This window comes from Vulpes vulpes, chromosome 1 (genome assembly GCF_048418805.1).
Source record: "Vulpes vulpes isolate BD-2025 chromosome 1, VulVul3, whole genome shotgun sequence".
In the NCBI taxonomy this organism is placed as follows: domain Eukaryota; kingdom Metazoa; phylum Chordata; class Mammalia; order Carnivora; family Canidae; genus Vulpes; species Vulpes vulpes.
This window is the reverse complement of record NC_132780.1, coordinates 136,877,010-136,901,581: the sequence shown is the minus strand read 5'-3', so window position 1 is coordinate 136,901,581 and position 24,572 is coordinate 136,877,010. Positions and strand designations below refer to the sequence as shown.

The window sequence follows — 24,572 nt, the reverse complement described above, 5'->3', positions numbered from 1 at the left end:
TATCTGCTAAATGAACGCAAGGCTCCATTCTACTTTGTCGAATTTCTTGACTCCAACTCAGCAAGATCCAAGAGATATTGGAGTCTCATTTATGTGAGTGGCACTTAGCTAGATGCTTAGAGCTTTAAACATCTATTTAACATCTCTCTGTGTGTCCCTCATGAATAAATAAATACAATCTTTAAACAAAATCTATTTAACAGACACCTGGATTGTGAACTTCTGGGTGAGTAGTGACTGGGAGAAGGCACAAGGGAGCCCTCAAGGTACCAGCAGGTTCTTTTTCTAGGTGGTGCTTCTATAGGTGCATTCATAATCACAAACCCAGTGCGCCGTACTCTTAAGATTTGTGTATGTTAAATTGCACCCTAATAAAAGGTTTCTGGTTTTGAGTTTCTGAGCCATCTAGGCACATGGAGAGGTAGTTTGCAGTGACAGAGGTCTGCGTGGCCTGCGGCCCTGCCGGCGGGGAAGTCACCCTGCACGTGCTAAGGAGGTCCGCGTACTTCCTAAAAGGCAAAAGGGGAGACTGGATGCGGTGTCCCTCGTGATCCAGAACCCCCGAGACGACGGGCCTTCTTTAATGCCCTGGGACCCCGGCACGGGCACCCAATAGTAGTGCCTACCTGCTAAAGGCATCCTGCACCTGCGGGGAGCGCACCTCAACTAGATGGAGCACGTACAGCTCCCCTCAGGAGAGCCCCCGCAGCAGGTCCAGTGTCTTCATGCTTTAGATTTTTTTTTTAAGTTTTTATTTATTCATGTCATCTCTACACCCAACAGGGGCTCGAACTCGTAGCCCGAGAGCAAGAGTCCGAGGCTCTTCCGACTGGGCCCGGCAGGTGCTCCGGTGCTTTCGACCCCTAACCACCTCCCCCGGGATGCTGGCGACGCGGCGGCGCGCACCGAGAAAGGACCGGCGGCTCCACATCCCGCCACATCCCGCCACATCAGCGTCACAAAGCCCGCGCTCGGGGGCCGGCCCGGCCGCCAGCACGCAGGCGCGGCCCAGAGCCGCCAGCACGCAGGCGCGGCCCAGAGCCGCCGCTGCGCAGGCGCACTGCTGCCGGACGCCGGGCACCGCGGAGAGCCGGGGCCCCGCGGGCGGGAGCGCGCTCCCGAGGCGCGGGGCGTGAGGCGCGCGCCATGGAACAGCGGTTAGCCGAGTTCCGGGCGGCCAGGAGACGGGCCGGGCTGGCGGCGGAGCCCAGCACTTGGAGCCAGAGTGCGCAAACCGCAGGAGAGAAGGCGGAAGCGGCCGCGACTCCCAAGGCAGCCCCAGGCTGGCTGACACGGTTCCTCGTGTGGAAACCGAGGCCCGCCAGTACCCGGGCCCAGCCCAGCCTCGCTCAGGTGAGAGGGAGGCCTCGCCCCCGGGACCTGGCTTCCGGGACACCGTCTGGGCCTCCGGGCAAGCCTCGGCCGTCGCCCCGCCCACGCCCCGCCCACGCCCCGCCCACGCCCCGCCCACGCCCCGCCCACGCCCCGCCCACGCCCCGCCCACGCCCCGCCCACCGCCTGGTGCCGGCGGGCCACGCCCCCTTCGAGGAGCGGGCCACGCCCCCTCCGGTGGCTCCCCCTCGGCTGGGGGCTGGGCTGCTGCGCGGCGGCAGTGCCCGGCCGTCTCCGGCCACTCGTGTCAGCACTGATCCGTGGCTTTGACATTTTCCTTCCCCCAGCCTGCGACCCACGCAGCTCCTGTCTGCAATCGGGAAACGAGGGGTCTAGGGCCCTGGAAAAACGCACCTGTGCCCTTGAGTTCTTCTCAGCGAGTGATTGTGATGCCCTGCGGCTTCGGGGAAACCTCCCGCCACCACTTTCAGCCTCAGCCCTCCGCTAATAGAGCGTAAAAGGTCTAATTGGATACTGCTAAGAAGTGGCAGTAGTGAAGTATTTCTCTGATTTCGCACCTCGGCCACATGCAGCCCAGACAGCCTCTGCTTTAGAAATGGCATTTGAACACAAAACTTGCAAAAATGTGGTCCCTCTAACTGCGAGAGGTGGCCGTAGCTTGCGCAGGCTTGTGCACCGCTGTTGAACTAGGGAAACTTACTCAAGTGCAACAGTGAATGTTCAGGTGAAAACAATATTTCGATGAGTATTACAGACTTGTCACCCTTTAATTCTTGGTATTCTCGTGTTTTGCAGATGACCTTGATGCCCATCTGTATTTTCATTTCGTTTTCACTCAGGAGTAATGTGGCAAGGGGCCTTGCAGGTGTGAGATTGGATTATCTATGTTGGAATACAGGACAGGACACCGAGGGAAATTCGGTGCTTTGAGACAATCTGTGACAAAGTCTTTGTATCTCAAAAGTGTAGTAAGAGCCAAAAACCCCTTTTGAAAATGAAAAATGTACTGAAGCAGAAGTGTACCTTACTCCTCTTAAAATTGTTTCTCTTAGTTCATTTATTATTGCACAAAATCTGGTTTTAGGCAATTTTTTTTAAACCAATGAGAACTCATTGTTACTCGATTTTGATTAGATATTATTCCCCATGACATGCAGGGTTCCATCAGACTTAGAGAAAGAGTTCAGCAGGGTTCAAACAATCCCATTTCCTTGCATGCAGTTTGTCTCAGGGTAACTTTATTGTTGATTAGGACTCACTGAGCATAATCGCTTAAGATTTTAGAATCTACTTCCCTTACCCTTTTTCCTCTCTGCAGTTAAAAAACAATGTCTAACCCACACAATGAGGATTTGCCTGTAATGTCTCATTTCCAAAGGACTATGAGATCATTGAATTGGACCCAGAGAAGCTGAACTTGAGAAAGTTTCCATTAAAAACCCAAAAGCTGATGTCCTGACACAAGGATGACAGGACATGCTGGACTCACAGTTGGTTCTTATTAATTACTCTCTTTTTCATAAGGAATTCTGTCTTAAGCACATTTTCATTGATTCTGTTATCATTCCTGGGTTTGCTCTGGTGTGAAAATTCTCATTAAATTGTTTTTTTCCCCTCCCAATTTACCATCCATCTCTCTTAATAATTTTGCTGACGGAAGGTGGCTTGTCAGAAATTTCTTTAGCCTTCTATTTGTAATTGCTTCTTGGTTGTCATTGATAAGGAAGCATCCATATCCTCTGTCTGCCACTCTCGAATTTAGCTTGAAGAAAACAGTCCCCAAGATAAAATATTTCTTTCTGTGACAAGTTTCTACCACAGTAAGCCCAGAACGCTTATGACTTTTTCAATCTTGCACAACCACCGCACCCCCCCATCTCCCTCCCCAGGCATACCCCCACAGCAGCCCCAAGTGCCCACACATCCTGTGACTTCTCACCCCAAGCCTTGGCTCAGGTTGACCACTGCTCAAATGCTCTCCTTCTTTGGAGTCACCTGGCTAAGCACAGCCTTTGCATCACTCCCTTGGACCTAGGAATCCTCTTTTAATGTCTTCCTTTCCCTCGCCATCATTCATTTATTCAGCAAAATTATATCCTGTGCCCACTCTGTTCCAGCTACTGTCCTGAATCCAAGGAAACAGGGTGATAAAGGCCGATGAAGCCCTGTTCTCGCAGAACACACATTTGCTTTGGGGGCCACAGACAATAAACAAAAGAGTGGAATAATGAATGCTATGAAAAGGGAAAAAAACAGGATAGTGTGATAGTGAGTTGGGGGTGAGAGATGCAGAACACCTTTAGATGGAGTGGGCAAGGAGGACCTCATTGAGGAGGTGACATTTCATAAGGAGGAGCCACTTTTGGAAAAACCCAAGACAAGGCCAAGGGCACATGTAGTAACATTTTTTCTGAGGTTTGTAGGTGAAGAGGGAGCCAGCCAGGTGGTATGAGGGCAAGTGGGCATTCGGCTCAAAAAACCACAGAAGCAAAGGCCCTGAGGTGGGAAGCAGCTTGGTATTTAAGAAATGGAAGTACTTTCCCTAAAGGATGCCCCCATGTGCTGTGACAACCACAAACACTTCCATACACAGCTTTTATAGCAGAAGCCACACTGGTACTAAAGCCAGTGCCAAATAAGGTAAAGGAATTTCTGTATCTCCCCTTTTGTTTGTTTCTTTTGCTGGTTGGTTTGCAGCTTCCACCCTCCTCCATCTCCTTCTAGGTCTAACCCTTCTCCTTGCCATCTCCCATAAAGGCCTCTTAATTAAAGTACAAAGGGCTTTGGAAGGAGACCATCCTAGGATTCTAGACTAACCTCATCTCTGCCTATCACTAGCTGTGTGACTTTAGGGGAGTAACTTAACATCTCAGTGTTTCCTTATCAGTAAGTTGGGATTAATAGTGCCTGTCTCCTGGATTACAGGATATCTTGAAGGCACCCAATAAGTGGTGGCCATAAGCATTATTCTTTCTATACTCCCTCAATAATAAATTCAGTCTACTATGAATTTCAAGTCGTATACATTCCGAGTATATTCTGTATCCCTCAGTCCATCATTTCTCTCTGACTCTCCATCACCCCTCTACTTATGCCTGGTCCTCCTGCATGAGCTGCTCACAATTTACCTGCTTTTGCTCCTGTAGCCCATTCTCTGCTTGGCAGCCAGAGTATAGTTTTAAATATAAATCAGATTATATTAGTTCCCTACTGCGACTTTCAATGATTTCCCTATTGTTGCACACTGGTCAAATCGGAAAGGGACATTTATTTACTTAACAAATGTGTGTGTGTGTGTGTGTGTGTGTGTGTGTGTGTCAGAAGGGGGTGTGTTGCTGATAGCATGTTAAATAAAGGCTTTTCCAATCTCTGAAAAGGTGTAATAATTACAACATTGACACGAAAAAAGGTTCTAACAAAATGGAATTTCTGAAGCAACGTAAATCAGATGACCTCCGTTTTTTTATTGAGACCAAATGATGTTTGTGATCCCCTTTTAAATTATCACAGAATGGGGGGATATAATTGAAGAAATGAACTAGAAGTTATGCTCTGTATTGAGAAACTGTGTGTGAGGTGCTGTGTTTCGGTCTGGAGATGCCAAAAGATAATGAATGGCAGTCCATTGGCCTCCTGGTGGCAATCTAGGGACCTGTGTGACCTGCATTAAAAGAAAAACAACTGGCAGATAGTTTGGTGCTTAGTGAGAAAGAGAAGCAGTTAGTGCTGTGGGAGGCTGAGGAGGCACCCTCTCTCCGTTGATGGCCGAGGTCAAGGATACACATTTCACCAGTCGTGCTGGCCTAGAAGGAAGGCAGAGGGCTGAGGAATGGGTAGGAAGTGGAGCCTGTCCCAGACTACAGGTGGGCAGTGTCTTTGGGTAGTAACACCTGTTGAACTGTGGTAGAAGTCCATTGATAGAGCAGTGGATTGTGGATTGTGTTGTACACGGAATTTTTTTTAGGCCGTTGTTTTTCAGACTGCAAACCATGACCTATTGGTGGGTGGTGAAATCAATTTAGAGGATCTAGTTCTCTTAAAAATACTTAAAAATGGAATATAAAATGAGGATTTCATATGTGTTGAAGGTGTTTATTGGTTTGTGAAACTTTTTCTACATATATAGCTGGGCAACAGTACAAAATGTATTTCTTATTATGGTCCATACCCAAAAATGTTTAAAAAATACTGGACTAGGGCAGCCCCAGTGGCGCAGCGGTTTAGCGCCGCCTGCAGCCCAGGGCATGATCCTGGAGACCCTGGATTGAGTCCCACGTCAGGCTCTCTGCATGGAGCCTGCTTCTCCCTCTGCCTGTGTCTCTGCCTCTCTCTCTCTCTCTCTCTCTGTGTCTCTATGAATAAATAAAATCTTAAAAAAAAATACTGGACTAGAGCTCAGGCCTCTCTAAAGCTGCCTAAATATCTGTGTCTCCTGTTAGCACCCAACACAGGAGTCCGTGTATTGGCACTTTTTTCTGTTGAATGAATGGAAGGCCTTGCTTGGATTCCAGCCCAAGGAGTTTGAATTTTAAACTTCAGGCAGTAAAATTTGTTGAAGGTTTGTGAATAAGAGATTGATGGGTATTTTAGGAAATTCACTTAGCAGCTTTATGAAGGATGGTGTGGAGAGGGAAGAAATTGGAGGCAGGGAGTCCAGTTAGGAGAGACTGCCTGGACCTGGGGGTGTGTAGGACCGTCCCAGGATGGAAAGGTTGTGGCTATACTGATGATTTGTTTTTAATAGGTGGAAGGGATTTTTATTTCCTGTTTCTGGTATACTTCTCAGTTTAGAATCATGTCACTCACAAAACTATAGATCATCTAATCAAGTCAATAAACATTGATTCTGTGTGTAAGCATTAGGTGTGGTTGTTGCATTATCAATTACTGGGGAGTTTCTGTATGGGGCACAAGTTAGCTCTTTTTAGCAGAAGACTAATCTGAGGAAGTGACTCCCATGAATGGGAATCCATCTAAATGCTGTAAAGTTTTTTTTTTTTATCAAGTCAGACCCATCTCAGTAAGTGCAGATCAGTTTTGATTCAGTCGGAACAGGGCATGTGAGTTCTTTGGAGATGATTGTTTTAGAGAGCAGGGCAAGAAAATAGAAATCAATGAACCGGAGGCCTTCTCAGGGCAATGAGAACTGTCTCTCCAAATTGGTTTTGATCTCTGAGCCCATTACTCTTTGTTTGTTTCTGTGTCCTAGGAAGTGGCTCAGCCTGGGAGCAGCACATCACAGCCACCACGGAATACAGCCATTCCTCTGTCATCGCCCCGGGACCAGTCTCTCCTGACCAGCATCACTTTCCTGAAGGTTCTTCTCTGGTTGGTCCTGCTGGGACTGTTTGTGGAACTGGAATTTGGCCTGGCCTATTTTGTCCTGTCCTTGTTCTACTGGATGTACGTCGGGACACGAGGCCCAGAAGAGAGGAAAGAGGGAGAGAAGAGTGCCTACTCTGTATTTAACCCAGGCTGCGAAGCCATCCAGGGCACCCTGACTGCAGAGCAGTTGGAGCACGAGTTACAGTTTAGACCCCTGGTGGGGAGATAGACCAACTCTGTTGTCATGCAGCTAGCCTCACATGTAGTCCTCAGAGCCCTTCTACGTGGGCTTGCGGGTTTGATTTCAGGTGCCCAAGACTAAGGACAGCTTGCAGGTTAGTTCTGGGACGCTGAAGTGCTACATTCTTTCCCAGATCTTTTGCTGCATTTTTATCTTTGAACTTTTCTTTGGTTTTAGTGAAACCCTGTGAATGATACCACTGTGGATCTGATGCAATTTATAAAAATTACCTACTCAGGAAAGTGATCTGTTTGTCTCATTATTTGAGAGAGATGGTTTTCAGAGCATTAGAAGGGCACTGAGGAGGTAACTTTAAAATACCCAGCTGTTTAGGGACGCCTGGGTGGCTCAGTTGAGCGTCTGCCTTTGGCTCAGGTCATGATCCTGGGGTCCTGGGATCGAGCTCCACATCAGGGATCCCTGCTCAGCCGGGAGCCTGCTTCTCCCTCTCCCACTATCTGATGCTCCCCTTGCTTGTGCTCTCTCTCTCTCTGTCAAATAAATAAAGTCTTAAAAAAAAAAAAGTACCCAGCTATTTGAAGGAATGGGGCAGTACATCAGAACTGTGTATTAAAATAAGTTTTCTTTAAGTCTTTTCATATTTATAGCATTTTTTTTTCCTGGAAAGTTTAAGCTGCAAGTTTTAGTTTTTGTTTTTTGGGATTTTTGTTGTTGATATTGTTTGTTTTTTGTTTTGTTTTGTTTTTGTTTTTCCTTCCTGCTTTAAATCTTGCTTTTTTTTCTTTTTGGTCATTAATGGTATTGAAAAAGTAGCTTTTTTTTTTTCTTAATGAGAAATTGTTTTTTAAAGATTTTATTTATTCATGAGAGATGCAGAGAAGGCAGAGACACAGTCAAAGGGAGAAGCAGGCTCCCTGCAGGGAGCCCAATGTGGGACTCGATCCTGGGACTCCAGGATCATGACCTGAGCCAAAGGCAATGCTCACCGCTGAGACACCCAGGCGTCCTGAAAAAATGTCTTTCAAACATCTACTTTTCAGCAACAGATCCCCATTGCCCATCACCATTTTTCACTCTCCTCAGTTATTCTGCTTCTACTCAATGAAGGAAGATGAGACAAAGTCCTAAGTGACAGGTGTGAGCAGGGATTTCACAAAGTCAGTGTTGATAGATTTAGTAACTGGCTATTGATGAATTCAACAAGAAAATAATTCTTGAGTGTATTCAAAAGAGAACTATGGAAGTGGAACTCCAGACTTATTGGCAACTTGGTTTGTTTCTTATATTCTGAGGGCTCTAGAATAAGCAGCCCTGTCACCTGTGGCCTCTGGTAAGAAATTATGTAAATGGTGGTAAACATACATGATTTCAGTTATCCTTCCAGTACAAAGTTAGAGTTTGGGTTCATTAAATTTGGGCAAAGCAAACCACTAAATACCTTTTTTATGAGATCACACTGATAAGTAAGTAGAGTCTGGTTTTAAAGCAATAGTTTTTTCTAAACTTAAGATTTTAAGAAATTAATGATTCCTCCATAAGTTTTCATAACTTCAGAATGCAGTTATTCTTACATAATGACACTAACTTTAATACTTATGAGATGTCATTAAATAATAGATGCTTGTTGCTGAATTCTTTTTTTGTTCTTGTCTGATTTGCTTCATACAGCAAAATCTTAGCTCAATTTAAATTTAACTCCTATTCATTGAGTGCCAGTACTCTGGCTGGCATTTGAGATATGATAATGAAGAAAGCAGACATATTCTTTTTTTAAGATTTTATTTATTTATTCATGAGAGACAGAGAGAGAGAGAGAGGCAGAGACACAGCAGAGGGAGAAGCAGGCTCCATGCAGGGAGCCCAACATGGGACTCGATCGCAGGTCTCCAGGATCACGCTCTGGGCTGAAGGTGGTGCTAAACCACTGAGCCACCTGGGCTGCTCAAGCAGACATATTCTTACTGCTCTGAGCATACAGTCCAGCTGGGAGGGTGGTAGACAAAGTAAAACAAGCAATATCAACAATAGAGTGAGACAGGGTGCCTTGCTGGCTCAGTTGGAAGGGCATGTGACTCTTGATCTTGGGGTCATGAGTTCTAGCCCCATGTTGGGCATAGGGATTAAGTAAATAATTTTAAAAAATAATAGAGTGAGGGAAGTTTCAGTTGTAGGAAGAATACAGAGGGTATACTCTCATGATCACACTTTGAGGCTAACTGCCTTTGTTGAAAATTCTTCTCACCTCCTTAGCATCTCTCTCCAGCCCTTTGCTGATTGGGAGTTTAGCTGTCGCTCAGATGTCAGTTCATTTCTTGAGCTGAATTCTCTTTACCTCATAAAGAAGTCTTCTGCAGGTTCTAACTGGGCCCCTAGAAAGTGTGGGAAACAGATGAATCCCTATTAAGCAGGCAAGTTTTGATTGTATTTAAGATACATGATTTCATTTCCTGATTTATTTTCTTCAGCCTTTCTTCATTTCCCTGCTATTTTACTTGGGCTTTTACATTTCATACAAGCCAAATACAAGGAAGAAATATCCCTGATCAAAGACTTACTACAATGCCCAGTTCAGTAAGCATTGTTCTAGGAAAGAATTTTTATTTCAAAAATGTGTAAATCAAACTTTTACCTAAAGCAAAGGGCCTATAACTCTGAACTGGGAACATGTGATCCAATTAGCAGTCTCAGCAGAGACTTTGTTTAAGCATAGGAGAGACTCGACTTAGCAGTGGACACCTCACTAGCATACTTTGAAAATGTAGCTATGTATAATGAGGTGGAGCTTGATTGCCTTAAGCTCATCTTTCAAGGGATTTTCTGTGCACGATCTATCACCTCTCCTAGCTCACCTCTTGCCAAAGGTTGCATATAATGGCAGCATTAACTTCTAGGAAAAATGGGGTGTGAACCAATTAAATGCATGGCAGGGAGGAGAGAAAAGGACAGTATGTATTTGCTGTTCTTATCAGACCATTAGGCTTTAGGTGCAGTCTTGATTTCCTGAATTTAGAAAGGCCTATTGATCACAGAATTTCCACTCAGGGCTCTACCATTAGCTCAGCAAGCAGCTTCCATTAAAGGCTGCTTCTGTCACCAGGGAACTTGAAATCCCAGAGATGCATTCAGTCCCTATGATTGCTGTGTGCACGGGTTGAGGTCATTTCTGTCTGAGCCTTACAAGTACATTGGTTTTTGCTTTTATTCACATTATCCTATCTTGTCTATTCATAGACACTGTTAAATGAACCTCTGCTTGTAGGGCTGGAAGGGACCCCAATATACCATCAAATGCATCCCCCTCACCTTGGGCACGTTTATTCCTGGCCAAATATTTTTTTTTCCTAGTGACCCCTAAAGAAGAATCCAGGTACAAGATGTAGGCACTTTTTAGGAAATTCTTTACTGAGACACTTGAGCCACCCTCAGTGCCACTCCATGTTATTTCTTATCTAATCTCAGGGGACATGGAAAATCCTCCAGACTGGTGAACTGTTACTCTGTTCTCTCTCAGTCCTCTCTGTTCTGCAGGCTAAATCACCCAAATTGTACCTCTGGGACAATCATTTCCAAGTTAGCCTTGACCCATTCTGAAGGTTCTGGATCAGGGCAAGGTGAATGTCCCAGTTGGTAGGTGCAGTGACTTTTCTCAAAATCTCTGGAGTTTTGCTGGTGATGATTTAGGTATATATATTTTATGCTATTAGGGTTGTGCTTTGAGTTGAGGTCTTCCACATTTGCCTTTGACTGATCTCTTCCTTAAGATTAGGCTCATAAATTGTGCTAAAATTAAAAAAAAAAGTTACACAGTTGACAGAATGATGATCCTCAGGCTGGGCAGAAGAAAGTAACATTCTAACTGCATGTTTTCCTGCTTCTCGCACTGTTGACTGTTTACCAGCAAATTTGTATTTAGGCTTGGCGCTGCTGGGGACCCGTAAGTGAGCTTGGGCTGTCAGTGCACACTGTTCCACTGAGAGCCAGGATACCTGGTGGGGCTGGGATGCCATGGAGCATCTTGCCACCAGGGGGTAGCACGGAGCTGCTGCTATACATCCCCAACCCTTCTCCCCACACTTGATAATTTATGTGATGTGGAAAACCCACCGGGCTGTTTATCTGAACCACTTGTGCTACTTTTTTAGGAATTCTTTTTCACTCTAAAATTCACAGAGGAAAGGGCTCATCAGAGGTCCTGGGAAAGGCACAGAAAACTACCAGAAGTGATTTATACTGATATTTTAAAATAAAACAACAGCCTGTCTCTAGACTTAGCAGGCAGTACTGTGCTTTGAAGGGGTTGGCACTGTGCTTGTCTATATCAGAGCTTTGTTGGGGGCGGGGTGGGGGGGAAGGGGGATACTAGGAACTTGTACAGCCGGTGAAGAAACTTGATCCCTAAGCCCAAGAAAGTAAAATTTGAACTGTGTGCTCTGGTCTTTTGTCACCTACTTTTTTATTTTGCAACATTGGAGCATTGGGTTAGATAAAGATTTGGATCTCTCAAAAAGCTGAGAGAGAAGACAAAGTACACAGAGAACCACATTATAAAGGCATGTAACACAATATAGATGTTTATAAAGGTCTAAGCAGTGTGTGTGTGTGTGTGTGTGTGTGTGTGTGTGTGTGTGTTAGGGGAGGAGTCATCAGAAGGAGAGATCACTTTCAAATCTAAATTCTGTACTGAGTAGGATTGTCATTTTTAAATGAACAATTCTGAGTTTCCTTAACAAGTCATAGATGAATATTTTGAAAAGTGTGGACTATGGGCCACCTGCATTAGAATCTCTTGTAGTGATGTTAAAATTCAGATTCCAGGGCCCCACCTAGACCTGCTGCTGGAGAATGTCTGGGCCTAGCACCCTGAGAATCTGTATTTTAGCAGCCTTCTTCGGGCAGTCTCATAAGCCAAAGTTCACCAAAGAACAAGAACCACTGATATCACAAATGTTTAAATAGGAAGGAAACTTTAGCATATATTAGATCTAAGCAAAGAAAGATAAGTGTTTTGTAAAGGGGCAACAAGGTTCACCATTTTTCAAACTGTTCATTTGGAACACATGGAGAAGAACACATGCATGGCTTTAAAATGCTGAGGAACTAACTCCAAAGACTATAAAGTAATTAAAGATGCATTATTTTTGAAGTGTTCTTTAAAAACAATTATTGCAGGGGCACCTGGGTGGTTGAGCATCTGCCTTTGGCTCAGGTTGTGATCCTGGGGTCCTGGGATCAAGTCCCATATGGGGCTTCCCTTGCAGGGAGCCTGCTATTCCCTCTGCCTATATCTCTACCTCTCTTTCTGTGTCCCTCATGAGTAAATAAATCTTTAAAAAAAATTATAAAAACAATTACAAAAAGAAACACAAACTCGTTTTAAAACATTTTGGAATCATAAAAAAGAATATTTTATTTTTGTACTTGCATACAGGAGTTCAGGAGGCATGTAAGTTTTACAGGGGTAGAGTCTCCCTCCCCCATGTCACACTATTCTCTGTCCAGCCCACAAACAGTAGCACACTATGCACACTATTCTGCTCATTGCTTTCTTTTTTCTCTTTTAGGTTTTGGGCTTTATTTACATATTACATAATATTTTTATGTAAGAGAATGACACAATCTAATTTTAGTTTTTTATGTATTTTTAAGTAAATCTTAAATATTTATTTAATAATTAAATATTAATTTATCTTAATGTTTATTTGATAGGGAGTACAAACAGCAGGAGCAGCAGGCAGAGGGAGAGGGAGAAGCAGACTCCCTGCTGAGCAGGGACCACAATGGGGAGCTGGATCCCAGGACCCTGGGATCACCACCTGAGCTGAAGGCAGATGCTTGACCGACTGAGTCACCCAGGCACCTCCCCCAATTTTCATTCTTAAGAGATCACCTGCGCTATCACATGGAGAGTGGATTCTCTGTGTCCTTCATCTGGCCACCCACCCACCCATCCATTCACTTATGGAGCACCTGACCTTTTCGTTCCCATTGGTGAAACTGTTTACATTACTTTTTATTCAACTATCTTTTAAGATTTTTTTTAACAGATTGAGAATATGGCAAAACTATTGGATTATGAAGTATATTTATACATTCTATTTTTTGTGTTACAGTAGAAGGTTTTAATTTGGGGAAACCAATAATATTAATGATAATGATAATGAAAAAACTAAATCGGAATATCCTAAAAGTCAACACAACAAAAATCACAAATATTTTAGAAAAGAAACCAAATAAAATCTGTTACCATTTATTTCCAAAAAAGATACATTTGTGCATTCGTCAGTTTAATAGCATTCTACTGAATAAATTTTTTTTACTGAATTAATTCTTTCATTGGTGAAAGAATTACAATTCATAAATGTGACCAAATGAGACATAATAATCTATAAATAGCACCTGCTTTTTTAACTTCTCTGAATACATATCTCTCCCTATCTATCTGCCCATCTTTATCCATTGATCTGTCTGTCTTCAGGCTTGAGTTATTTCTTATGAAGAGAATCAGAAGCCTAATGGACTATCTAACATGGAGGTTGATGGAGGAACTAATCTTTGCCAGGCCTGGTGCTGGGCTCTTTTCTCAAGGAGTTCATAGTCAAATGGGAGAGGCAGCTGATAATCAGATAGTTACAGGATAATGTGGTAAGCGCTCTGACAGTGTGATGTCTGAATGCAGGCTCTGGTTGGAAGGGGCCAGCCTCCTGAAGATGACCTTGTGCTGAGTTTGAACAAGCGTCAGCTACTCCCTGGAAAAACAGGCGGGGGCAAAGATAGCCTTTTAGTCACCTGAAACCACCTAGGAAAAAGGAGACAAACAGAGGGAGACTAGCGTGTTTGGGAAAAAGTGTGCATTCTGAGGACTTATGTTACTTCTTCCAACTGGTTGTACATATATATATATATATGGCCACCCACCCACCCATCCATTCGCTTATGGAGCACCTGACCTTTTATTTTATACATACATAGATGTCATATATATATATATATATATATATGAAAGCTCTTGATTTTGGTATATTTATTATAACTCTTGTCCTTTGTTGAATTTTCTTACTAAGTATAATGGTGTTTCATTCGCTTGCCTGGATTTTCCACATAGATAATTATTTTCTTTTTCAATAATGTAAAATTTGACTCCTCTTTTCCCAGCTTTTACACCTCTTGTTTTTTTCTCTTTATCTAATAACATTGACTAGAGCATCCAGAAAAATGTTAAATCAGAATGATAGTCAATGATGTCTTTGTCTTGTTCTTGACCTTATGAACAGGTTTTAGTATTTTCCCATTAAGCATGCTGCTGGCTCTAGGGTAAGTGGATAGATAATTATCATCTGTATTTATGTTATTAAAAGGTTTTTTTCTTCTTAAATTAAGAATGGATGTTGCATTTCACAAAATCTCTTTCAGTGGAGATTGATTATGTGATTTTTCTCTTTGACCAATTAATGTAATAAGTTTAAATATTTACTCATATTAAACCATCATTTTATTCCTGGAATAAATGACCCTTTATTTTATTTTATTTTATTTATTTTTTAAGATTATCTATCTATCTATCTATCTATCTATCTATCTATCTATCTATCTATCTATCAATGAGAGACAGAGAGAGAGAAAGGCAGAGACACAGAGGGAGAAGCAGGTTCCATTCAGGGAGCCCGATGTGGGACTTGATCCTGGGACCCCAGGATCATGCCCTGGGCCAAAGGCAGGCGCTCAACCGCTGATCCTGACCCTTGATTTTAATGTATTGTTCTTTTAGTGGATGGATAGACTCTGTTAATATTTTTAATCAATAATTTTCATGAGATTATAGAATTTTTTTGTATTTTTTAGGTTTTGGAGTACATAAAAAACCTACTTTTAAGTCTTCATTACAGGTTGTCCCCTCTCATCATTATAAAAAGCCATGTTTGTATTCTTTGATGCTTTTTGCCCTGAATTCATCCTTATCTGATATTAAAATTGGGACCTTTGCTTTTGTTTGCATTTGCCAAGCATGACTCTGTGTACACTGTGGTTTTCAGCCTGAGTCATTTTTATCAGGTATGTTACTTGTATACAGAGAATAGTTGAATTTTACTTTGTAATACAGTATGAGACTATTTTTCTTTTCTTTTTTCTTTTTTTCTTTTAATAGGTAAGTTTAGCTCATTTATATTTATTGAAGTCTTGTTTATCTCATCACATGTTTGCTTTTTGTTTATCTTGGTGATTTTACCACGTGGTCTCTGTTTCTTGTTTTGTTTTGTTTTCCCCTTTCTTTGTGTGTGTTTCTTTTGATAATTTGGAAAACTTAAGATTTCTGTTCCAAAGTTTTTTTTTTATTTAACTTACAGTACTTAATCCTTTGGGTTTTTAGGCAGTATTAATATCATGTAAAAAAGAAATGTAAGAAGTTAGTATTTCCACTTTCTCCCAACTTCACTCCTCAGTACTCAATCCTCAATCCTATTGACTGTTAGTTGACTTTACATTTTAAACATAATTACTTGATTTATTAGCTTTAAATTACATATTGTTACCTGTGGCTATGAAAGATGTGGAAGTCAATATAACTACACTGCTTTACACTCCCTATCCATTTTTCTTTCCTCATTTTATTAGTCATATCATCACTATATTGTTTAGATTAATAAGAGCCATATTCTGTTCTTTGATTATCACTTATACATTTGTTTTAGTCTTAGTCTTGCCTATAATTGATATTTTTTCACCTAATGATAAGCTACGAATAAATTCTCACGTCCTTCTACAGTATTGATTTTGCCAGCCGCTAATATTTCTATTTAGATAAATGTATCATTATTTATTTAGCCAATCCTTCATTATTAACCTTTAAGTTGTAGCCAGCATTCACTAGTATGAATAGTATAAATAGGCTAACCTCTTTGACATGTAAAACTATATTTCAAACTCTTAGAGTAATTGGAGACCAATCAGGATAGTGATCTCAAATGCTAGTGACCAAATCTTCTGGGGATTGTTAAAATGATTCTGATTCTGGGGCACCTGGGTGGCTCAGTTGGTTAAGTTTCTCCCTTCGTCTCAGGTCATAATTCCAGGGTCCTGGGATTGAGTCCCACATTGGGCTTCCTGCTCAGCGGGGAGTCTGCTTCTCCCTCTGCCCTTCCCCCTTGCTCATGATCTCTCTCTCTCTCACTCTCTCTCTCAAATAAATAAATAGAATCTTTAAAAAAAATTCTGATTGTGTAGGTCTGGGCCAAGGCCTAAGATTCTACATTTCAAATAAGCTCCAACGTGATGCTGATGCTACAGGTCTTCAGACCATACTTTGAGTAGCAAGGTACTTGAATATGTATTGTGTCTGGAATTTTGCTCAAATGAAAAAAAAAGCTAGAAAATGTAGTTGTAGCAGTGGTTATCATTGTGCCTTTGTGATGCATTTAATATATTAGGAAATTATTATTATTTGTGAATGTTTGTTTTGCCATTTTATTAATGCACCTGCAAGGTGACTCCATGTTATACATCTGCTTGCTTGCCTGGGTCTATCAGGGGTGTGTTCATGGGAGTCTATCAGATGTACATTTTTTAAAACGATTTTTAAAATTTATTTATTCATGAGAGACACAGAAAGAGACAGAAACATAGGCAGAGGGAGGAGCAGACTTCCTGCAAGGAGCTTAATGTGGGATTCGATCCCAGACCCCAGGATCATCTCCTGAGCCACCCAGGTGTCCCTCAGATGTGCATGTTGCTGCCATACAAGAAAAGGCTGAGAACCAGAGGACCAGCAAAAGCAGAGTTCAGACAGGCACACTGAAGTGAGCTGGTGAAAGGAAGCCTTATAAATGATGTCTGCACCCCTAATCCTTGGAGATGCATCTTTCATTTGGTGGTTGGTTGATTGGTTGATTGGTTGGTTGGTTGGTTGGTTGGTTTTTTATTGGTTTTAGCTTACCAGGACCTACCAGGTCCTGTTCTACCAAGTGATCTGGCCCTTGCTTGCCTCTCCCTGTTATATTCACTTCCTTCATGTTCATCATATACAAGGGTTTAGCAAAAAATAAAAAAATAAAAATAAAAAGGTTTTGCCTTTTTCTGTAAAGGGCCAGACAATAGTTTTGTTGGCTGTACTGTCTCTGCATTACTCTTCTATTACTTTGCTATTGTAGAGCAAAAGCAGCCTTGTGTGACAATATGTGAACAAATGACGATGCCAACAAAATTTTGTATATAAAACCAAGCAGTGAACCATAGTTTGCTGACCCTTCTTCTAACACACAACATGAGCTTCTGCTTTTGAGTCTTTGCACTAGTTGTTTCCTTTGCTTAGAACTTACTTCCCCAGACGATCCTAGGAGTTGTTTCCTTATTCTAGCCAGGTCTCCCTGATGTCATATCATCTGAAAGGCCTTCATTGATCCCCTAATAAAGATAGCACACTTCCCCTACAGGCCCATGTCTTTTTTTTTTTTTAACCTCTCTCCTATGGTTAATACTTCATCTCGTTGCTTTACTAATAATATTGATTGTGTTTTGATAATTCCTAGGGGAAAATGTATGCATTTATAGGCAGAGTATTTTTTTTCAGAGTATTTTTTTTATACATTTACCAGTTCATTTACAGTGGACTATCTCTATGGACACAAATGGATTTGTTTTGCAGAGTTTGTTTTAATCATGTTCCTTCTAATGACTTTTCCCCTGAGATTTAGATTGACTTCGGCAGTGCTACTCATATCATACAGTGAAATGACACAGAGTGATAGGAAAGAATTGCTTTGTTCTAGATTTTCATCAGTGAAAAAGTAATGTCTTTAACTATTCTGGCTCTTGGTTATGGGTTACACCAGGTTCTGCCCCTATCTGTGGTTTTCAAAGAACTATTTATGGAAAGAGGAGAATTTTCTAACATTTGTACGTTTCCCAGAAGCAGAGGAAGCCTCATGCCTAATAAAAGGCTGGTGAATGCAGGGTGAGTAGGGCAATTGGGAGGACATTTCCTAAGGAGAGATGATGAAATGAGAAATTCATGTTAGGATATGACAGCTTTGGAGGATCCATCCCGAAGGAGGAGAGAGACATCAGATTCCAAAAAGTCTACACAGGGTATGCATGATCTTGTTGCTGCAGCCTTTGGAAGTCTACATCAGGGCACCATTTTGAGTGCAGGTGAAGAAAGTTGGTTCACAGGTGCTGCTGCTACACTGAGTGCATGAGCCCCACATGCCGTTATCAACATGACTTCAGTTTAGGGGCATTTCTGGGTTTTAGGTGGCTTGGCATACCCTCAGCAGCTCTGCACCATGGATGCAGAATATCTCAAGTGGCTGCATTTCTTATGTGAGGAATGATGCCAAGACTAACCCAGTGAATGAAACTGAGAGGCAAAGGACACTTGCTGCTAGAAGGGCTGAATCTGAGAAGCAGGCAGAGTTCCAGACTGGGAGAATTTGAGAGAATGTGGTTGCAGCTGATGCCAAGACTCGATGAATGTGGCATCTTTTTTGACTTATGGCCCCATCCTGCTTTGTTTGGCAGCCTTACTGATCTTTACTGGTTTCTGAGAGAAGGTGTTTTAGTAAATACATTATGTATGTAAAGTGTGGTGTTACGGAAATTTCTTTTGATTGCTAAGAAGATTCCAACATACTTTGGAATATTTTGTATTCTTTGTATACTTTGTAAGGTAACCTATTCTTTTATATAATATGAATGTACATATCTTGGTCTTTTTTAAAAAATTACTTTTTTAAGTAGGTTCCACACCCAACATGGGACTTGAACTCACAACCTTGAGGTCAAGAGTTGCATGCTCTACTGACTAAGCCAGCCAGGCACCCCAGTGCAAGTGTCTTTTCATCTGATGTTTTACTCTACTTTTCCAAAGGATACTGTTAGAAGGACATTGGCTTAGCTTCATCAGAGTGATATGTCTTTACATTATAGAATGTGTCTCCTGCATTTTGGCCCTCCAGCTTTCACTGCCCTTACCTGAACTTGAAAAATGAAAGATTTTCTATTTCTTCCTGTTTCAGTTTTGGTAGTTTGTGGCTTTCCAGGAATGCATCCATTTCTTCTAGATTGCTTAATTTATTGGCGTATAGCTGTTCATAATATGTTTTTAAAATCGTTTGTATTTCCTTGGTGTTGGTAGTGATCTCTCCTTTCTCATTCATGATTTTATTAATTTGAGTCTTCTCTCTCTTCTTTTTAATAAGGTTGGCTAATGGTTTATCTATCTTATTAATTCTTTCAAAGAACCAACTCCTGGTTCTGTTGATCTGTTCCACAGTTCTTCTGGTCTCGATTTCGTTGAGTTCTGCTAGAATTTTAATTAACTCTCTTCTTCTGCTGGGCGTAGGGTCCATCTGCTGTTTTTTCTCTAGCTCCTTTATGTGTAAGGTGAGCTTTTGAATTTGAGTTCTTTCCAGTTTTTGAATGGCTGCTTGTATTGTGATGTATTTCCCCCTCAGGACTGCTTTTGCTGCATCCCAAAGATTTTGAAGGGTTGTATCTTCATTCTCATTAGTTTCCATGAATCTTTTTAATTCTTCCTTAATTTCCTGGTTGACCCTTTCATCTTTTAGCAGGATGGTCCTTAACCTCCACGTGTTTGAGGTCCTTCCAAACTTCTTGTTGTGATTTAGTTCTAATTTCAAGGCATTATGGTCTGAGAATATGCAGGGGACGATCTCAATCTTTTGGCATCGGTTCAGACCCGATTTGTGACCCAGTATGTGGTCTATTCTGGAGAAAGTTCCATGTGCACTTGAGAAGAATGTGTATTCAGTTGAGTTTGGATGTAAAGTTCTGTAGATATCTGTGAAATCCATCTGGCCCAGTGTATCATTTAAAGCTCTCGTTTCTTTGGAGATGTTGTGCTTAGAAGACCTATCGAGGGTAGAAAGAGCTAGATTGAAGTCACCAAGTATAAGTGTATTATTATCTAAGTATTTCTTCACTTTGGTTATTAATTGGTTTAAATATTTGGCAGCTCCCACATTCGGGGCATATATATTGAGGATTGTTAAGTCCTCTTGTTGGATTGATCCTTTAAGTATGAGATAGTGTCCCTCTTCATCTCTCACTACAGTCTTCGGGGTAAATTTCAGTTTATCTGATAGAAGGATGGCTACCCCTGCTTTCTTTTGAGGACCATTTGAATGGTAAATGGTTCTCCAACCTTTTATTTTCAGGTTGTAGGTGTCCTTCTGTCTAAAATGAGTCTCTTGTAGACAGCAAATAGATGGGTCCTGCTTTTTTATCCAGTCTGAAACCCTGCGCCTTTTGATGGGGTCATTAAGCCCGTTCACGTTCAGAGTTACTATTGAAAGGTATGAGTTTAGTGTCATCATGATATCTATTCAGTCCTTTTTTTTGTGGATTGTTCCACTGAACTTCTTCTTAAAGGGGAATTTTAAGAGTTCCCCTTAAAATTTCTTGCAGAGCTGGTTTGGAGGTCACATATTCTTTCAGTTCCTGCCTGTCTTGGCAGCTCTTTATCTCTCCTTCCATTTTGAATGAGAGCCTTGCTGGATAAAGTATTCTTGGTTGCATGTTCTTCTCATTTAGGACCCTGAATATATCCTGCCAGCCCTTTCTGGCCTGCCAGGTCTCTGTGGAGAGGTCTGCTGTTACCCTAATATTCCTCCCCATAAAAGTCAGGGATTTCTTGTCTCTTGCTGCTTTAAGTATCTTCTCTTTATCTTTGCCCAACATGCACATGAGAAAATGTTCTGCATCACTTGCCATCAGGGAAATACAAATCAAAACCACAATGAGATACCACCTCACACCAGTGAGAATGGGGAAAATTAACAAGGCTGGAAACCACAAATGTTGGAGAGGATGCGGAGAAAAGGGAACCCTCTTACACTGTTGGTGGGAATGTGAACTGGTGCAGCCACTCTGGAAAACTGTGTGGAGGTTCCTCAAAGAGTTAAAAATAGACCTGCCCTACGACCCAGCAATTGCACCGTTGGGGATTTACCCCAAAGATACAGATGCAATGAAATGCTGGGACACCTGCACCCCAATGTTTCTAGCAGCAATGTCCACAATAGCCAAACTGTGGAAGGAGCCTCGGTGTCCATCGAAAGATGAATGGATAAAGAAGATGTGGTTTATGTATACAATGGAATATTACTCAGCCATTAGAAATGACAAATACCCACCATTTGCTTCGACGTGGATGGAACTGGAGGGTATTATGCTGAGTGAAGTAAGTCAATCGGAGAAGGACAAACAGTGTATGTTCTCATTCATTTGGGGAATATAAATAATAGTGAAAGGGAATATAAGGGAAAGGAGAAGAAATGTGTGGGAAATATCAGAAAGGGAGACAGAACATAAAGACTCCTAACTCTGGGAAACGAACTAGGGGTGGTGAAAGGGGAGGAGGGCGGGGGGTGGGGGTGAATGGGTGACGGGCACTGAGGGGGGCACTTGACGGGATGAGCACTGGGTGTTATTCTGTATGTTGGTAAATTGAACACCAATAAAAAATTATTTTATTAAAAAAAATAAAAGCCTTTTACTTATAAAAAAAAAGAAAAATGAAAGAGCTTAAGAGTGGCTTCATTGTAAAGGTGGCATCAAATTGGTGGATTCCGGTGTGGGGTTCAATACAACTATAAATTTCATTTCCTAGGTATTTTTAAAGTTCTGAAGCTTTCTGGAGAACAAAATAAATGGTGGTCAAACACCTGTCTCTATAAGCCAGAAATGTACATAAATGGTTATAGATTGTCAAAGATTGGCCCTAATAGGTATAGTAACTGTGGCCTTTTTGTTGTGGCTATTAAATTTGTTGTGGTTAAAATGCCCATGTCCTGAGCCATGTTTCTAAGTCTGCCTTAGGTCATTGGAACTGAAAAGTCTTCTGTAAACATTATTTATTATTTCAAGTCCTTGCTCTTTCACCCTAGAGATATGGAAAGTTAAAAAAAAAAAGTTTCTTGTAAATCCCCACCAGGTGTTACCCGCCTGCTTCAGCCCCAGAGAGTCCATCTCATGGCTTGGGACTGCTCAGTGTTTATAATTCTCAGCTATTGATTTTATTCTGGGAGGTTGCAACACATAAATCCTGAGGTCTATTGGTCCTACATGAGGAGGAGCCACAGTAATTCATTCTAACACCCTGTATCTGTGGGAGAAAAAAAATGTTGGATTTACTCTAGGCTGTGATCTTTTTCTCTTTCTAAAATCATTATGTTAGTTAAAAAGAGCCCTAGGACCAAAGAAAAGAATGTATCACAGTTTAGGATTAGAGAACTCTTCAGGGAAAGAGCTCAGATTTATAGAAGGAGTTATTAACACCGGCTGGAGAGAGGGCTTCTAACTTGGCTCCCTACCACTCATCACTGGTAATTCCCATTTTTTTCCCCACCTCTGCAATTTCCTCTCATGTCTTACTACAGCTATTTCCCACATTTACACAGTCTGTTGTTTTTCTTTATTTGCTTTTCTGTTCTAGCCTCATCATCTCTCCCACCTACTCTTCCCACCTTTGGGGGCACTCAGTGTCTACTTCTTCCTTGTCCAGTATTAGTTCTGTTTTTCCATCTTCTCCAACATTCTGCCTACATTGTTTTCTGTTCCAGTTTGCACTGCTGGGGTTTTCTCCCTACTATTTCTGGTAAGGGAGACTCCATTGTTTTCAGCATTCTGTTTGTTGTGTGTGCACAGGTGCGTGTGTGAGAGAAAGACAGAAGGGGAGAGGGAGGGATAGAAAGACACTGAAATGTTTAAGGCATAGGCTTTTGAAGGGATGGCAAGGGATTTGGCAGGGAAGGGGGAGAAATCTCAACCCTTGGGAATGCTGCCAAACAAGGCATAGGAGGGAGAGTCTTCACCAGTGCTATGTGGGCCTCAGTTATCCCTATCTGTCGGGCATCAGTCACTGGACTGTGGCTCCATATTGCACTTGAACATGAGTGAGCCTGGAGGCCACGGATTCTCATTTATTTCCTCCAGCAGAACAGGGAAGCTGCCCCTACCCCTTGTTCAGGCTGAGGTGGAGACCTATTAGGCCAGCATGTAATCTCCTTTCCTGAGGTTGCATCTGTCTGGATTCCTGGAATCCTGTCTGTGCATGGAGAGGAAGCACATCTACAAATGTGCTGGTCAGTATTGGTTTGGGCAGGTGTTTCCCTGGGGATGGGGCAGGAAGAGAAAGCTCTGAGCTCCATCTTACTTCCACTGCTGAGTGGCGGAGTAAAGACAGAGGTGAGAACATCACAGGAGAGTGAATGAAGTCAAAAGCAAGGTTGGTGCAGACCAGCCATGATGCAGACACCATGTGCAGATACCAGCTGTTGGCTATAGTTGTCATTTGCTCTCACGAGTAAGAATTATTATTAAGTTTGAAAGAGACAATCCCCAAGGCTCATCTAAAAGAGAGGTGCATCAGAGAAACCTTCAGATGAGCACATGGATCTTCAAACAGGTGTAGCTGCAACGGTGGAGGGACTAGAAGAATCTGCAATTCCTCTGCTCTTCTAGAAGTGAGTTGCAAACCGGAAAGTGAGGGATTATCTACATTGGAGGAAAGTTCCTTTTTCTGAAGGTGAGTCTCTAAACAGCAGCTCCATTCAAATTCTGTGGCTGCTCTGCAAACAAGGTTTGTGCTTTTATGGCATTTTTTTGAAAAAAAAAATGGATTTAATGGACTGAGTTCATTTAGACAGGGGAGATCAAATGAATGAGTGGAATTAGAATACACGTCCATTTGGCCGCCAGTCATTGTTGAAGCCACTCGACCACCCAACTTCTCTAATTAAATGGCAGTGCATTCCCTGTATAAAGGCTGTGATGGATAAATTAGTACTTGGTAAGTGCTTTGAAGATGAAAATCACGACACGAGTAATGAACAAGGGTTTTTTTTTTCCTTTGGGCTGGAAATGGCATCTTTTGTGTTTTCCCGCTCACCACGAGTCACCTGGGTTGACATTGCAGAACGCCTCCTCTCCCACAGGAACAGCAAGAGAGACACAGTAATGACAAGCCTTTATTTGACGTTTACAAGGCAAATTAGGGAAAAGCCTGAATCCATTTCACGTCTGTGCAAGGAATTACACACCATCCATGTATAGACACAGCTAGTATTTTACATGAATTTATACATTAAGAAATCGCATGAAAATTATCTTGTTTAAACATTCATGAAGAGCAAACATCCCCTGAGAGCACTGAAGACAAATCCAGCTCCTGAGAGCATGGCTCACCTCTCTCAGCACATTCAAAGCTCTACATCTGACCCTCTCCGAAACCAATGGGATGTTGAGGTTTATCTGCTTTGAGGATGTGATTAGTTTTAGGGGGAGGAGCTTAGACCTGCAGACTTGGAAGTAAAATGTGAGCCATTTGGCAAGGTCCTGGGGTGACTCTTGCTTGGGTGGGGTGACTGCCTGGGGTGACTCTTGCTTCTGCCTGACATCCCTCACTCACCGGCTCCCCTGCATAGAAGCCAAGACCCTAACTTGTTATATGTTCCAAACTTTGGGAGCTTTTTGCTCACCACATTCAAGCATTCTCATTTATATATGTTTTCCTTCTCCCAGATTGCTCTGACACAGTGGCAATTAGTCATGCTAGATTGTCCGGGTTGACTAATTACTGGTAGTTTTGACAGGCCCCATCAGAAAGGTTGCAAAACCCCAATGTAAGTTAGGATCCAAGCCACTGGCTGCCATGCTTCTCACTGTGCCAGGGTATGGA

The 24,572-nt window shown here is 42.2% G+C and overlaps 1 protein-coding gene across 2 annotated transcripts; it reads left to right on the top strand.

Annotated features, from left to right (window-relative positions):
• Positions 1 to 1,051: 1,051 nt before the first annotated feature.
• Positions 1,052 to 14,377, top strand: SAYSD1 (SAYSVFN motif domain containing 1). 2 transcript variants are annotated; one of them, XR_011996124.1, is made up of 3 exons: positions 1,052 to 1,353; positions 6,563 to 7,013; positions 12,587 to 14,377. XR_011996124.1 is itself a non-coding variant. In XM_025990854.2 (2 exons), exons 1-2 carry the CDS (start codon positions 1,147 to 1,149, stop codon positions 6,905 to 6,907), a joined length of 552 nt encoding a protein of 183 aa, XP_025846639.1. In that variant the 5' UTR covers positions 1,052 to 1,146; the 3' UTR covers positions 6,908 to 7,161. The 2 variants fall into 2 exon arrangements, 1 of the variants encoding a protein (XP_025846639.1); XM_025990854.2 differs by lacking the exon at positions 12,587 to 14,377 and having other exon boundaries at positions 6,563 to 7,161.
• Positions 14,378 to 24,572: the final 10,195 nt, after the last annotated feature.

Coding starts and splice junctions, on each gene's coding strand:
- SAYSD1 (XM_025990854.2), top strand. CDS start 1,147: ATGGAACAGCGGTTAGCCGAGTTCCGGGCGGCCAGGAGACGGGCCGGG. Junction 1,354..6,562: donor CCCAGCCCAGCCTCGCTCAG/GTGAGAGGGAGG, acceptor TCTGTGTCCTAG/GAAGTGGCTCAGCCTGGGAG.